A 16,089-nucleotide genomic window follows, 5' to 3' on the forward strand; every position below is an offset into this window, starting at 1 on the left:
TTTCTTTCATTGGATTTTGAAGGACAAACTTTATATAAAATCTTCAGAAAGCTATATTTACTGAGACAACTGTAAATGCTTTTATTTAGCTGTCAGAACCAGGTGTTCATCTGCAATGATAAAGACTTGAGATGAAAGTTTTCACTTCTCAACTCAGAAAAAAATGTGTAGTAAGTGAATGTAGCAGGCATGCTGAGAGTAAAGTAGAAGTATCAGTATCACAGTGCTGCTGTAGGTCTAAATGCTACCACAGGAGCCACAAAATCAACATTGGGACTTCCAACACTGACCTATTTCCTGACACCCCTATATACACCCTGGCTCTATTTTTCTGTGGTGACAAATGCTTGAAGCCATGACTGTGAAAAGTAACAAGTACCGTTGTATCAAAATCTCACTAAGGGAAAAATCTTCCTTGCCCGACCGGGCAAGTAGGGTAGGACATGCACTTATCCAATCGGACTAGTGGACTTGTCAAACCCTGTGTTTCTCTGTAGTAACTGTAGTATAAAAAGGATATTAAGCCATGAGTGCCGGACAGAGCTGGTTGCACGGCATGAACACACTGTGGGTCAGCAGGAAATCCTCCATGAAGGTGTCCGCTGTAAAACACACAAGTCTGATGATAAACAACAATTCCTGTTCATCTTTATAATTACAGAATTGCTCTTGAAACAAAGAAGATTTTATCTATTGTATTCATTAATACATGAAGAAAGGAATGTCATCATTTGCAATCAACCTACGTAGTCAACAACTCAAACTTGAATTTGTAAAATTTCTGGTTTAATAATCATGTTAGATAAAATGAAGATAGATTGACATAAAGAATATGATATTGACATAAAGAATATCTTACTAGTTTGAATTTGAGGATATTTTTCACATAGGCAGCACATCTTTTATCTATGCAAAATTTTGCACAAAAATGGTCTCTCACCGGTGACTGTGGGTTCGTCATTCCACCTGCTGTCCACTCGGGTCTCTAACAGGTGTTCCAACATCTTCTCTGGCGTTCCCGCCATTACCGAGTATCTATGGCGACAAATTACAGAATCACAGTTGAGTATAGTGTTTCACCAATACCAAGGTTACCATGTAACAAGGCTGGAAAGTGACGCAAGGCCACAAGGTTAGTGGCAGAAACAGTTTCTTTCTTCCGAAAGTCAGAAACATGCATTCTTGAAGAAAAATCCTCATACGAGGTTATTTTAGTACAGGGTCCTCTTATCTTTATCAATGCATCTTCCGTGTATGGGGATAGCCACACCCCATGCACGCGCGATGGTACAAATCCTTCCATCTCGAGTTCGTGATTCACTTCAAAATCTCACTTCAAATCACCCGGATGGAGGCCTGGTGAACTGTCTTGTATCAGCCACATGGTGACTTACATCATTTCACCCGGACGGGAGACCTGGCGCATCCCTGTCTTGTAATTAGCTACCGTAAAGGGCGGTATAACCCTGTCGTGTGTAAACATGTGTGATCACGTCAACTGATGATGATGTATCATCCAGAAAACAGAATTTGTTCTCTACCTGAAGTGCGTGTGTTCATCGCTGTCGATGTGGTTGTTAGCTGGAATCTTCTCCAGAACCAAGACGTCTTGTCCATGTTCCTTCAGCCTCACTGTGTTTGCCTCCACATCCTAAGGAACATAACGAGAAATCAAACATTCATGTCGATAAAGCTTACACATCCAAGTAATAACATTGGCCAAAAAGTAGTTACTGTAGCAACTGGATATGATTCTGGAAAAGGTCAGACGTTTCAGGTAGTCACTACCTTTCATCAGTGAGTCTGACAAAAGGCAACATCTGACAAAATATTTCATAACTCCATAAATATTTTTTTGGTGAATTTGTGTTTTATCAGGCCAAGCCAACCTTCCAATTCCCAATAACAGTACCTCCTTTTTCAAGTAGCTATTACAAATATTTTACATTCACTAATTTTTGTGGAGAATTAATTTCACAGCATACTGGGAAATGAGGCTGTCGCGGAAGATTTAGGTCTGTTGTTGCCTATGTTATAATCTTCAACTTTGTATATTTGTACATTCAATTTGTTTTAGATGTGCATTGTAACATTCAATCTGTTAGTGTTGTGATCAGTCTATAGTAATTATGACATCAAAGTCTTATGGCACCTGTCAGATATATAAGTTGACGTCAACAATTCTTTGACTTACTCTGAGTATCCTGTTGAAGTCATCTTTGTCGACGCGGAGGAACTGACAGTTGTCCTCCCGAAGCACGATAGATGCAGCACGCGGCGCATCGTTCACAAGAGCGAGCTTTCCGAAGTCGTCCCCTTCGTGTAGCGTACACACGACGCCCTGCATCACAAGTGAAGAAAAAATAAAACATGTCAGTTTCAGACGCGGACCTCGGGCTACAGACAATTAGTGTGGAAATTTGCATGTGGTATGCATGCGTTTGGTTGCCATACATCAAAAATAGAACAAAATACAAAATCAGATTTTCCATAGAAATTTTTCTTGCCGTCATCATCATAAAAATCTTGTCATAGAAATGTGCAACAAAAACATAATAGATTATATAGTTAGTTATTGATGTATATAAAACACAAAATTTAATAGACTCTATTTTACGTTACTGATTTGTATTTGAAAAAAAAATAGCAACACAAAATTTAAGGGCCCAAACATGGCTTTCAGAGCACAAAATCAACCATTAGTTAAATCCAAGAGTGAACTAAAACAATGCCCAGAGACAATGATTAGGTTTTTCACAATAGCTATTGTACGTTGCTTATTTGTATTTGAAAAAAAAGAAGCAACACAAAATTCAAGAGCCCAAAAAGCATGATTTTCAGAGCACAAAATCAACCAGTACTTAAATCCAAGCCTGAACTAAAACAATGGCTATCAGTATGCACAGAGACAATGACTTGATTTCTTGTATTATCACGTCACACAAAAACAAATCGAGACAACAGAAATAAAAACATCATAACATTGCTTGCCACCTACCTTGGTTATACAATCTTTCCCAGACAATATCAAAAGGAGCATGTTTAAAATTCCACGTCCGCAACATGTGTAGCCATACCCAACAACTGTGTGCTAAACAGAAGCATGCTCTGTTCTACACTAGTCATTCCCCACAGGTTCAACCTTACAACAAAGGACCAGTGAATTCCTGGTTCAACACACGAGGGGATGGTTCACGTGCTTGGGTCTGATTCTTAACCAACAAAAGAAAGCGCTAGGTCTTTATCCCGTCCACGTGAACTGTACCAATTGAAGATTAAGGTCACCCACACAAAGACCAATTACTGCGGTTCCTTTGTTTTTAGTCCTTCAAACAGGTGTATGTAGTTCCATGTAAAAAACAAATTTGTAGCTGGAGAAACCACAGAGGTAGAGTGGATACTCCAGCGAAAGAAAGTACTGTGTTTTTATCCCGTCCACGTGAACTGTACCTATTGAAGATTAAGGTCTCCGACACAAAAACTAATTACATGCTGTTCCTTTGTTTTTAATCCATCAAAACAAATTTGTACAAACAGATTTGTGGCTGGAGGAACCACTGAGGTATAGTTATACTCTAGCAAAAGAAAGTACTGTGTTTTTATCCTGTACACGTGAACTGTACCAATTGAAGATTAAAATCACCCAAACAAAGGTGACGCTATATGACTGCAGTTCACTTGTTTTTCATCCATCAAAACAAATTTGTACAAACAGATTTGTGGCTGGAGGAACCACTGAGGTAGAGCGATATTCCCAGGTTGCCTGGACTAAAAGGGCTCTAACAGGGCGTGTAATTGGGCATGTGGTCGCGTCAATCAAACTAGACAAAGGGCGCCCTCCACACAATACCGGCAATCTGTATACTGGTTAATTAGCCGCAACGGGTGGCAGAGTTTTTGGTGACACCACGCGGGGCTTGCCCAGTTTGTCACAGTTTTTTTCTCTCACTGAATACAAAGTACTCAATGTATGATTTTGGTTACAAATCTGAGAATTTTGTAAAGGACAAAATCTTAATGTTCTTTGAATTTACGTTTTCATTTCTTCAGTAAAACAACTCAAATCTTGTTTGTTGTTTAGTAAGTAGAATCTTGTAGTTTGTAGTCAACTGTACAACACTTTTTTGTCAATAAAGCTTTCATCATGTTCACAACATATCTGGAAAAATGTTCGTTAGACAGCAACTAACATTTAAGTTAACAATACTCCTTTTCACGGAAGTGAAGATGAAAAAAGCATCCTTCTGGGCTCACAATTCTGTACATGAAATTGACTGAACTTGATCCCACGCCACAGAAACAAAACTGAACACACACCAAAGCAAACAAATGGACAACAATACCTAAGAGCAAGTACTTTGTCTCACCTTTCCATAGATGACTACGTTGACAGAACCCTTGAGAATGATGTACCACGATGTCCCCTCATCTCCTTGGTTAAACACTGCAGGTGAACAAGACATACTGTAATTCACTTTGTCTTCTCGGTACCAAGCTTCTACATCTGCAATAGGGGTAAGTATCGGTACAGTGTACCGGTACAAAACCGGTTTTTTGTATTGGACCGGTCCAAAAAAAACTGACCTGAAAAAAATCAGTAGACCGGATGTTGGACCTATTGGAAACTGAACAGATTATATTATTAGGTATTCACGTTTTGGGGCTTACCGGTCAAGGAAAATAATAGCAATAGTGTACACTTTGTAGTCATTTCTACCAAGTTTTTACAGCCAATCTTACAAAGGCAGTAAGCCTTGTAGGATTTTAAAATGCCAGTGGGAGTCGAATACTCCACTGAACATATTTCTCTGAAGCTAAATGGACCATTGTTTTCAGTATCGTCCATTCAAAAGTTCTCACATACTGAATCAGGTCCGGTTCAGGTCTGGACCTGGACCTGATCCTCTGGACCCGAACCGGACCTGAATTTTCTGTATACCTGTACCCACCCCTAATCTGCAATATGCATGCAAGCCCTAGCAAAGATTTTCTTGCCAATATAATCACAACAAGAAAATTTTAACATTACCTGTTTTACATAGATCTCAACCAACATACGCTACAAGACAAAATTAAGAAATTCCATCCACAAAATACCTCGAGTACAGTGCGACACAGCCACTCTAGACATCGTCCCTTCTAGAAAAGCAGGGCGACTTGTTCTGCGTTACAAATCCTTGTGATCAAAGCATTTATTGCCTTTCGTGAGTCCAAGGCCTTTTTGTAGATGTGTAATACAACAGTTATTATCTTATAAGGGCTCGTGTGTCTGCGTACGTCCGTGTAACGCCATAGCAACTTTTGAACCTGAGGGGTCCTTGTCTTATCCAATCTCAGAGTTAAGTGGTAGGTCATGCTGACATTAAAGAGACAGAATGTGAAGCCTGCAGCGTGAAAATGAGTCCACAAATTTCATTTTTGGTTTATCAGATTTTTTAAAATAACGGTTCATTGAATTTATGCCACAAATTTCATTTTGGGTTTATCAGATTTTTTAAAATTGAAGAGTTAATTGAAATATTACCGTGAAAAGAGAGCCTGAGGATTGTATCTTGGTGCAAACAGTTTCAGGGACTGAATATACATTACATGTCACAGTTCAGGACAATGGACCGATCCTGTCGAACACCATATCGAACAGATAGAACCACCTATTCTATTTCGAACACCCAAAACTGCCCCATTGGACAGAAATGGCTATTTTTGACGGAGGTGTTTGAAATAGAACCATGATCGAACAGGTGGCGGCGTTTTGGGATCGGTCCATTGGCAACTGTCCTACGACAGACTATAATAATTGCAATCTGTCACAGCACAAAATCTAATTCTACAAGGACAATACAGTAGGAGAGTTCTGCTTAGATCAAAATATGTTGGAAAATATAAGGAATCATTCATTTGCATGACTATTCCTAACATTTCAACAAGTTTAGTAATAGTTGTGTCTTTTCATGTTTTCAGCTTTTCATGTGACTACAAAGAAGCTCTCTGATTGGTTTATCAGCAGTATGTGGCCCTGGAATGTTTCTTTACAGGTCGGTAACAGCGAAACCTATATTATTTTTCTTGAGACTAAATATTTTTTTTTCAAATCAGAAAAAATGGGTCGGGAAATCCGACAAGCAACAAATAAAATGGGTGTGGCCTTATATAATTTGAAGGAATAAGTGAAGGAAACTTCAGTTCAATTACCCTTATGGTTAATCAGATTTAGAGTTCGTGACTCACGTTTCAGACGTGATTCAAATTAAGGCTTAACTTATTTTGCTGGTATAAATGTTACGGTGACGGTAGCTCTGCAGTTTTCTGAAGCGGTAGGGGCAGTGGGTTGTTATCCACTGTGTCTTGGGCATGGTACTGGAAGGCATTCGCCCTCTCCTTCCATCTTTTAACTCAACAACAGGAAATCTTTCTTGACACAACAACAGTACAGCGACTTTCGTAAGGTCTATAACAAATACTCCATTTTTCCGCTACCACGAAATTAAATCCCCACGAACTTAAATGCATTTACAGTATCCTATGCGGTGCACATATGCTGGAAGGATGTAGCTTGTACCACAAGAGTACTAGTATCTTTTCTGCATTGACTTCAACTCTCATATGACTACGCCCGGTGCCTTTACTTTAGGCCACCACGTTAGAAACGGAAATTAAAGGAGATCTACTGATGCCTAAGTGCTTAGACCAGGGACTGGTCTCTTGCTCCTCTCCGTCAGGACTCCCAAGTTGCACAGTCCTAATAATGCAGCATTAGTAATCACTGTGGTAAAGCCCCATTTACAAATCAAGAATTCAGCTCGGCCGACTTGTCAGCGAGCTGAAACTGGGCATTTTCGGCCGGAGTATGACCGGCGTTTGGGCGATTACGCGGGCTTCAGGCGACTTTTAACAGCTCGTCCGATGGGATTTAAACCTCCGCGTGATGTCAGTTGTGCACCAAAAAAGCAGGAAAGACAATGACTTGAACTTTCCGGAGGGAAACACTGAGCCCCGTCCAATTTGTGACGGTGCAGATTATTTTATAAAAAGTAAAGCCGATGCTTGGGCGATGTTGATTTTCGGCGAGCTCTGACCGATCTACAAATAAGCACACTTTGGTTATCCAGATGTTCAGCTTGGGAAGGCCTTGATGAAACTGTTTTATTTATATGCGGTGGTCTTAGGGCATCCGGCGCAATTTGGGAGTCGATGTTACATTTAGAAATAAACCGGAAACTCAAATCCTGGGTTATTTGTTGGAATTTCTTTTTTTTTAGATACTTTTCAAAAACTCCACTGGGGAAACCTCGTGGCTCAGCTGGTAGCAGGAGCTCACAGCTAAGCTGTTGGTTCCAAGAAGCTGGTAAGGCCTACGTCACATTTCCTAACCGGGGCCCAGCTTTCGGGATCTACAAGTGATAATGATATGATATAAAAGACACCAAACCACACAAGACGTAAAGAGAATAGTCGTGGGTTTTATTTGTATTATTCTTAGTGTAACAGTGGGGTTCTAGCGCTGCCAACTGAACACGCCAACAGCTCTTGAGCTTTTGGTGTTGTGGTTAGCACGTTGGATTTGTGATCCGGCTGCCCGGGTTCGGCGCGGGTTCGAATCCCAGGAGTCGGGGGTGTTGTTTCTTTCTGTTCTTACTCGCCCCTCGTATTTCTACATTACATATACATTTTTATTTTTATTTTTCGGGCCCCGGTTTGGAAATGTGACTTTAGCCTAACTGGGAGACCCCATTTCCTTTCCTATGGCCGGCCCTGTCTTTCTGAAGGACATACATAAAATGGGGGCCCTAGGTTTGAGGTGTCTTAAAGTGGGAGGGATATACATGTAGCAACCCCTCCATGTAAAAATATACCCTGCTACTGAAACAGCAAGAAAACTTGCTGCCCTAGGTACTACAAGGATACCAACCAATAAACGAATGAACCTGTTTTTAAAAAGTCCTTTACAAAGTATTTGTAACACACCAAAAGTCAATTTCTCCATTGGAAGATGAGTCAACTGCTACATGAACACCTGCCAATTACTGAGCAGTTGTAACTACGATCCTATACTGAAGGACTCAGAGGGCATCTGCTACAAAGCCTCATACATGTACTTCAAGAAGACAAATTGTTATCACAGACTATCGTTTTTTTTCCAACAATACCTGAACTACAATGCCTGCAAAATACTTAAAGTAAAAGTAGCCTTTTCAAGGCAGAGTGTTGCTATTTTTGGTTCTATTCTTGCAGTTACAAACACATTGAACAAAACTTACACACTACAACAATTTGAAAAAAGAGACTGACTGGAGCTGACAACCTTTGCCTTTACAAACACATAAACGTCATGACTTGCAAGCCTTAAAGGGACATAATGTAAAATTAAAGTCACTGCTTTTGGTCATTTCTCTACATAATGAGTTGAGTCTACCTTATTACACTGCACAGCAATATTTACAACGTATAACTACGACTTTGTTGAGCCGTGAGGATGTCTTGAAATATGCGCACTTCCCTCCGCCGCTTGAGTTGTCCGCCATTTTATTCAACTCGCCGGCGAGCCAAAGTGCGCTTTAGAACGTGTTCGGTGGTTCGTTCGAATCATTACTGAAGTTTGTTGAAAGTCCCCGCTAAGCTCCGAAGATCTGCGACCGCAACGGTCGATTCGGAAACCTACGGTCGGCTTACTTCCGGTAGGCTACCAGGAAGTAAGTGAATTTGGTCGCGGCTTACTTTGACGTTGTTAATAAGCACTAGAAATGTGATAAAATGACGCAGTTAAGTTAGAAATAAGTTGCAAATGTCAATCTGAATGGAGATTTTTAAGTTCAGAACATTTGAAATTTTGGCGCCATATTTCTACATTATGTCCCTTTAAGTGCCTTGACCAGGGTTCTAGCAAGCGTCTGTCTTTCCGTCCTATGATGGAATTTTGCAGCTGGGGATGGACAAAATTTTGCGCATTCCGTTCTCTGTGACAGACAAAAATTGGCATGTTAAGATGTTAATTGAACCCAGCTGAGTCTACCAGCAAAATTTGCCCCTCAAAATAAAGAAAATAGCCTTTCAGAGGGTCTAAATTTCAAAATTTTCCTGGAGGAGCATGCCCCTGGACCCCTTTGGACTGTCTTACCTTTGACAGGATTTCCAAGGGACGGAAAAAAAATCAGGCTGCCTAGAACACTGGTCTTGAAAATACAACACAGTGATAAACTCACGTATGGTGCCGGCTCGAGCATGGGATTCAAACTTCAGAACACTGGCTAGCTCTCGCTTCACCTGCAAAACAGGAAAAAGAAGTGTTATTGAACAAAAATCACATTTCATAATGTCTTTGACCAACACAGATGAAATTTCATGCTGAGGGTTACTATTGTCCAGTTTGGTACAAATATAGCTGGATATCAAGAAAAAAGATTAAAACAATATGGCATATGGGGTATATGAAATATTTTCATAATTGAAAAAAGAATAATCAGACAAAGAATCTGCCTTTTACAAAATGCAAAGGACACCGGAATAAAAGAAAACAGTTGTGTTTAGCACATATCAGCTGATGTTGATAACAATTATTGAGAGACGTCGTTGGAGGAAACACATCTGGCAAAACACTCTCCACTTCAGTTCTAAAATTTGCAAACTATAAAAAGTTCTATCCCTATTGAACACAACTGCACTGCGTGCGCCTTCGACCACAGCCATGAAAATTCAAAAACGTTCGAAAATTGAAGTGGACAGACTCAGTTCTCGATTCACACTCCAACAAGGCCAACACTGCATATTTCAGTTGCACAAACACTGCCTACTACCCACCAAAGAAAAACTCTTTCCCAGCACTTCGCTTTGCTTCAGCAATTGCGCGATGGTCTTGTTAGAGCGGAGCATGGCGCAGCAATAAAATCTCAAAGCCACCGATCCTTCAGTACTTCACGCGATGATATCAAAGCCGTTTCCTCATTGGTTAAGTGATCCGACGCACCAGCGGCATTTACATAAGCCTTATTCAAATTTCAAAAACTGCTCTGCGCTGGTTTGGCCTCTCGGAAAGCAAGCACAGGACGGCCTGACATTGTAGAATGTTGACACAGTATAAACTTACACTTGGTTAATAATCTGGGATCAATATGAAACATTGCGGGGGGATTTTCCACCATCAACTTGTCACACTGCTCTATGCTGGTCTGCCCTTTCAAAAAGCAAGCACAGGACGGCCTGACATTGTAGCATGTTGACACAGTATAAACTTACACTTGGATGATAATCTGGGTTCAATTTGAAACATGGCTGGGGATTTTCCCACATCAACTTGTCACGCGGGAAGGGACACATTGACCTTTAGATTCGGTAGCTCCAAATCTAGTTGTCAGACATGTACGGAACTCCTTTGATCCGAGCACTACACAGCGAAGTGGGGGCATTAGAGTATACTTTGTACTTCACTGGTATATAAGAGGCAGCAGCTCTTTGATGAATAATGTCATTGCAAATCCCTTTAATATAGATATAACAAACAAATGTTGCCAAGGGAAAAATGCTGAACATCATTCACACAACCATCCCTGTCCTTGGTGCTGAACAACACTGTCATCCCTGTCCCTGGTGCTGAACACCATTCACACATCCATCCCTGTCCCTGAATACCATTTACACAACCATCCCTGTCCCTGGTGCTGAACAACTTTCACACATCCATCCCTGCCCCTGGTGCTAAGCAACATTCACACATCCATCCCTGTCCTTGGTGCTAAGCAACATTCACACATCCATCCCTGTCCTTGGTGCTGAACAACATTCACACACCCACCCCTGTCCCTGAATACCATTCACACAACCATTCCTGTCCTTGGTGCTGAACAACACTGTCATCCCTGTCCCTGGTGCTAAGCAACATTCACACATCCATCCCTGTCCTTGGTGCTGAACAACATTCACACATCTATCCCTGTCCTTGGTGCTAAGCAACATTCACACATCTATCCCTGTCCCTGGTGCTGAACACTATTCACACATCCATCCCTGTCCTTGGTGCTAAGCATAAACATTCACACATCCATCCCTGTCCCTGGTGCTGAACAACATTTACACAACCATCCCTGTCCCTGAAAAAATATATTCTCACTACTGCATCTGTATTCTTAGAAATTGCAGTTTAATTCAAAGCAAGATAGCCTTAAGCTTCTTCATATTGAACAATTCTCCGAATGGAAACGGAGCTCTGATTTCGCACAGAATTGTCACTGGTGCAATGGCCAAGGTGGTAGAATGCTTGCCTATCATTCAAGATTCGACTCTGCTATAAAGAACCCTAAAATCACCATAATCAAAGCCTGGCACATTAATCTAGGTCAGGACATGATTTCAATGGCCTGTTTGATAAACATTTTACATAAGTTTATTTGAGCGCATAAGATTTTAATTGAAAGACAAAATCCTGTGCAATCCGTCCTCCATTAAACAAGGCTGCAGTCTTCCGGACATCGTCATTCCCAGGATTGAACCCAGGATCTTCAAGTTACCAAATAATTTGAACCAGGAGATCAACTATGAGGCTGTTACCAGTTGAGCTACAGGGAAATCCCTGAACTGCACAACCCCATTTGTAACCACTTACATAACACAGTGGGACTTACAGGCATAACACAGTGGGACTTTGGGCTCTGTTGTGCAAGCTACCTAAGTTCAGATAAGCTTGTATGGTGTTTCAGTAAGATATGACCTTTCACAGCCAAAATATAAAAATGCCCAAACATACAAACAAGTACATATTAAATGTCTTCCTTTTTTACATAATGCAGTGAAACATGGTTGGGGTGGTCTAAGGCAAATCCTGTTTATCGTTATAAGAAAGTTACAAGAAAATATGGATTTTTGAATGCTGCCTTCAAAATCAAAGCATAAACAGAGAGATTTGTAGCCATTGGGTTTCTGACATCCCAATGAATTTCCTTTACATGAAAAGACTGCAGTTAAGTTTATTTGAAACATGTTTTTTATCAGGCCTTTGCAATTGGTTGTGGGTGTTTGAAATTTCTGGACAGAGGGCAAAGAGGAAATAAAGATTGAATCAATTTAACTCTGAGTCATCTCAAGGTTTCTTCTGTCTTTTACATGGAAGTGATCAAATAGCTGACCAGAGGGCCTTTCAGTTTCATCCCAAGATATCAAATGACAACGTCTTCTTCACTTAAGGCATCCAATGTTTTCAATTTTGTCTCATACTTTCTTCCTAGGATATCAAATGACATTACTCTTCCTTGATACGATATCAAATAACAAGGTCTTTTTTCCATAAAGGATTCACTGTATTCAATCTAGTCTTAAACTTTCTTCTCGGGATATCAAATGACATTGCACTTCCTTGATAAGATATCAAATAACAAGGTCTTTTTTTCTTAAAAGAAGATCCAATGTTTTCAATTTTGTCTCAAACTTAGCATATCAAATAACAAGATATTGCTTTCAAATTTGTCTTACACTTTCTTCTCAGGATATCAAATAACATCTCTAAGTCATTGTTAAGATATCAAATTACATGCTCTTTTTACTTTGGAAATCTTTTTTTTTATGTTGTCTCTTAGCTGAGTTCTCAAGACTTTGTCAATCTCTTCAATAGAAACATCTTGTAAAATGTTGTATAGACTTAAAAGGGTTTTACAAAGAGCTTGAGAGAAAAAACAAGATACAAGAAAAAAGAACAATCCACAATCAGACTAGCAAATGTACAATTGCTAGTAATATCTTATTCTCCGAGTAGAAGGAAACCATTTTTCAGTAGAACCTGATCATGGTATCTGCATCTGTATCTATTTAGCAGGTATAACTGCCCTTTACTTCAGCTTAAAACACCAGCTTTGCAGCCACGCGGCACGGCAGCAGCTGGTTACATTACACTGAACCACCTGTCACACCTAACTTTTGCACATCTATCTGCAAATGTTCTTTAAAACTACCCAGAGAAGATGCCCCTACGGTGCTTGGCACTCCATGATAGTAAGGGGAATACAAAATTTTTGAACACATCAATCCTAGGTTGTTAACTCTGGTACTTGAAGGCATTGTTCTTTTTTGAGCTGGCATCAGATACTTATCAGATAACAGCGGGATACATGTGTATATACACAAGCTGGACAATAATGATAAAAATCATAAAATGATAATAAAAATTACCGTTTCTTGACAATTCCTACACTCGTCATCCTTGCGCAAGTTACCAGTTTGCTTCTTCCTTACAGCTTACACTGTATACTCAAGTAGGCCATGACAATAATGATAAGAATCATAAAAATAATGATAAAAATTACCATTTCTTGACAATCCCTACACTTCTCATTCCTGCGCTTCTCATCCCTGCGCGAGTAACAAGTTTGCTTCTTCCTTACAGCTTGATGCTTAGACATCTCGTGGATAAAGATTCTGACAAGACGTATTCTAAGACGAAGCAGGTGTTATGCCCAAAGACCTGCGCCTCAGCTCCTTATATCTCAAACCATAAGAACAAAACACTTCAAACGTCTTGGAATTTGCATATGAGCTGAGAGAAGATGGGTGCCTCAAGGCTGATTGGTTGACTGGATTATGAGGAAGACGTGAGGATTTCTAATGATCTGTTGAAGAGAGCCTATAGCATGAATTGACAGGGCTCGAAATACTTTTTTCTGCATTGAACATTGAAAATTACCTGCACCAGACAAATTTTACCTGCACCACTCTGAATGTAGGAAGTATGGATCATACTATAATTGTTCAGGAACCACTGCTATTTTTTTCTTTTATACTTTATAGGTGGTAACAGTCAATGCAGCTAACAACAATCCACACACACCTACATCATAGGACATTTATGTGTAAAACCCAGTACATGAACCAGTGCATGTTACGTGCAGGTAGACATCAGAAATACCTGCACAGCTCCAATTTAACCTGCACTAACCTGCATATGCAGGTGGTATTTCGAGCCCTGATTGAGCTACTGTAAATTCAGCTATTTTTGTGGGGACTTTCTGTGTCTGTACATAGCTGGTATAACCCAGTGTTCTAGCCAGCCTGAAATGCTTTTCTGTCCCCTGGATTTTGAATGGAAATCCTGTCAATGGGGCAACGATCCTGTGGTGGGCCAGGGGAATGCTCCCCGGGAAAATTTTGAAATCCAGACACTGAAACGCTACATGAATTCCCTTTCTTTTGAGGGGCAAATTTTGCTGGTAGACTCAGCTTGGTTCAATAAATATGGATGGAATGGGCAGAAGTTTTGTTCGTCCACAACAGCAAAATTTTGTCAAAGGATGCTGGGTAGAACCTGGTATAATCACTGTTAGTTTATTTTGCATACCCAGTAAACTGCATTATGGCGCAACACACCAGGTTTGTACTGAACAGTACAAGCTGCGTATCGGGACAGATTTTATTTGATCCACTTACGCTTACACCAGGAAAGACCCCTACTCTTTTTGATAAGTGCGGCGGGTTCTTTAAAATGCTCAAGGTATGGCTCTCCTCATCTGAGTGAAGTGAAGAGTCATGTTCCTTTCCCATGGACACAAGGTTGGTGACACATCAACAGATCGAACCCAGAACCTCTGGGTTATGAATCGAACACCCTGCCAATTGTACGGTATTTGTACCATACAACTCAACTAAAAACCAGTTTCTGTATGTGTAGCTGTATATCAGGTATAACTGCCCTACGATATGACACACCAGTTTCTGTATCTGTCTAGCTAGTATATAACCACCTTTCTGGATAACACACCAGCTTTTGTATCTGTATCTGTACAACAGGTAACGCTACTTCACCTTTATCCGTGGGGTAACCTATATCCGTTGTTTGATAAAAACAGAGTATATAGGGATAATACATGTAATTCCACGGACTGTGGCTCTAAATTGCAATACATGTATTTTCAAAATTTTGCAGTTTAAAATCACCGTCTGTCGCTCCTTAATACAGTGTTTTTGAAAATAACGGATATAGTTTATCCCACGAATAAAGGTGAACTAGCGTTATAACCGCCCATGGAGAATTTCCTGAGCAGCCTTTGTAACCCCTGCTTTGCCTAATGAGTCAGCAAGTCAAACTCAGCCAAAGCTCGATGATTCTGACTTAGAGAGAAGAGATACTGGTACAGTGGGCTTAGTTCAGTACCTAGCCTAGCCCTGAACAAACTACTGTAAATGCAGAAATGTTCGCGGTGGATTAATGTTTCTATTATCATCGATGGTATTAGACTGCAGTCTATGGTGTTACCGCAAACTTTAATCCACACCGCGAAAAGTCCCTTTTCCCGCTACCGCGAAATTAAATCACCGCAAACTTAAATGCATCTACAGTACTTAAACAAAATTGGTACGTCCGTGTGGGTGGGAAGGAATATCATTAGAACTACCAAGGATCCACCAACACAATATCATTTCACTGGGAAAAGTCGCGATAACATCCTTCTAGAACCCGAAGATGTCTTTTACTACAACAATATAAAATTTCAATGTAACTGTGTGTGTGGTGGGTGAGGAAGGCATATCATGAGAAATACAAACTTCAAGAATCCACCCACACATATCTTTTCACCAAGAAGAGTCACAATGACCCACTTCCTTCTAGAAACACTGTCAAGGAGGTCTTCCTCTATGACGATAAAGACACTGTATCTCCTTGCAAGTGTGGGTGGGGAAGGCATAGCATGAAACCTTTTGTGAGGATATCCTCTTCCACTACAACTTCAAAGACAATGAAATTTCCGTTTAAGCGTGGGTGGCGAAAACGTAGTAGGAAATCTACCAAGGATCCACCCACACGTTTCATTACTTTACAAGGACAAGTCACGATGACCTGCTTTAGGCAACAACAAAAACGTTGGAAGATGTCTTCTACTATGACTGTGTAGACCAGGGTTGTAGTCAGCACCCATCCTTACGTCCTTTGACAGAATTCTGCAGCTGGGGACGGAAGAAAATTTTTCCCATTCTGTCCTCTGTGAGCAAAATTTAATCCTTAAAATGCAGGAAATAGCATTTCAGAGGGTCTAGGTTTCAAAATTTTCCTTGGGAGCATGCCCTTGATCCCCCTAGGAACGCTGTGCCAAAGCCATTCAAAATCGAGGGGACGGGACA

The 16,089-nt window shown here is 40.4% G+C and overlaps 1 protein-coding gene across 1 annotated transcript in view; it reads right to left on the reverse strand.

Moving 5' to 3' along the window:
* LOC118424000 (rap guanine nucleotide exchange factor 4-like) overlaps nt 1–16,089 on the reverse strand; it is a 66,346-nt gene that overhangs the window by 22,263 nt on the left and 27,994 nt on the right. The window contains exons 8-13 of the mRNA XM_035832381.1: nt 9,201–9,261; nt 4,368–4,444; nt 2,195–2,341; nt 1,542–1,651; nt 941–1,035; nt 521–602 (exon numbers count right to left, since the gene is read on the reverse strand). Of these exons, the coding sequence (XP_035688274.1) occupies nt 521–602; nt 941–1,035; nt 1,542–1,651; nt 2,195–2,341; nt 4,368–4,444; nt 9,201–9,261 (572 nt within the window). The remainder of the gene's footprint in view (nt 1–520; nt 603–940; nt 1,036–1,541; nt 1,652–2,194; nt 2,342–4,367; nt 4,445–9,200; nt 9,262–16,089) is intronic.

This window comes from Branchiostoma floridae, chromosome 10 (assembly GCF_000003815.2).
Source record: "Branchiostoma floridae strain S238N-H82 chromosome 10, Bfl_VNyyK, whole genome shotgun sequence".
Taxonomy (NCBI): Eukaryota; Metazoa; Chordata; class Leptocardii; order Amphioxiformes; family Branchiostomatidae; genus Branchiostoma; species Branchiostoma floridae.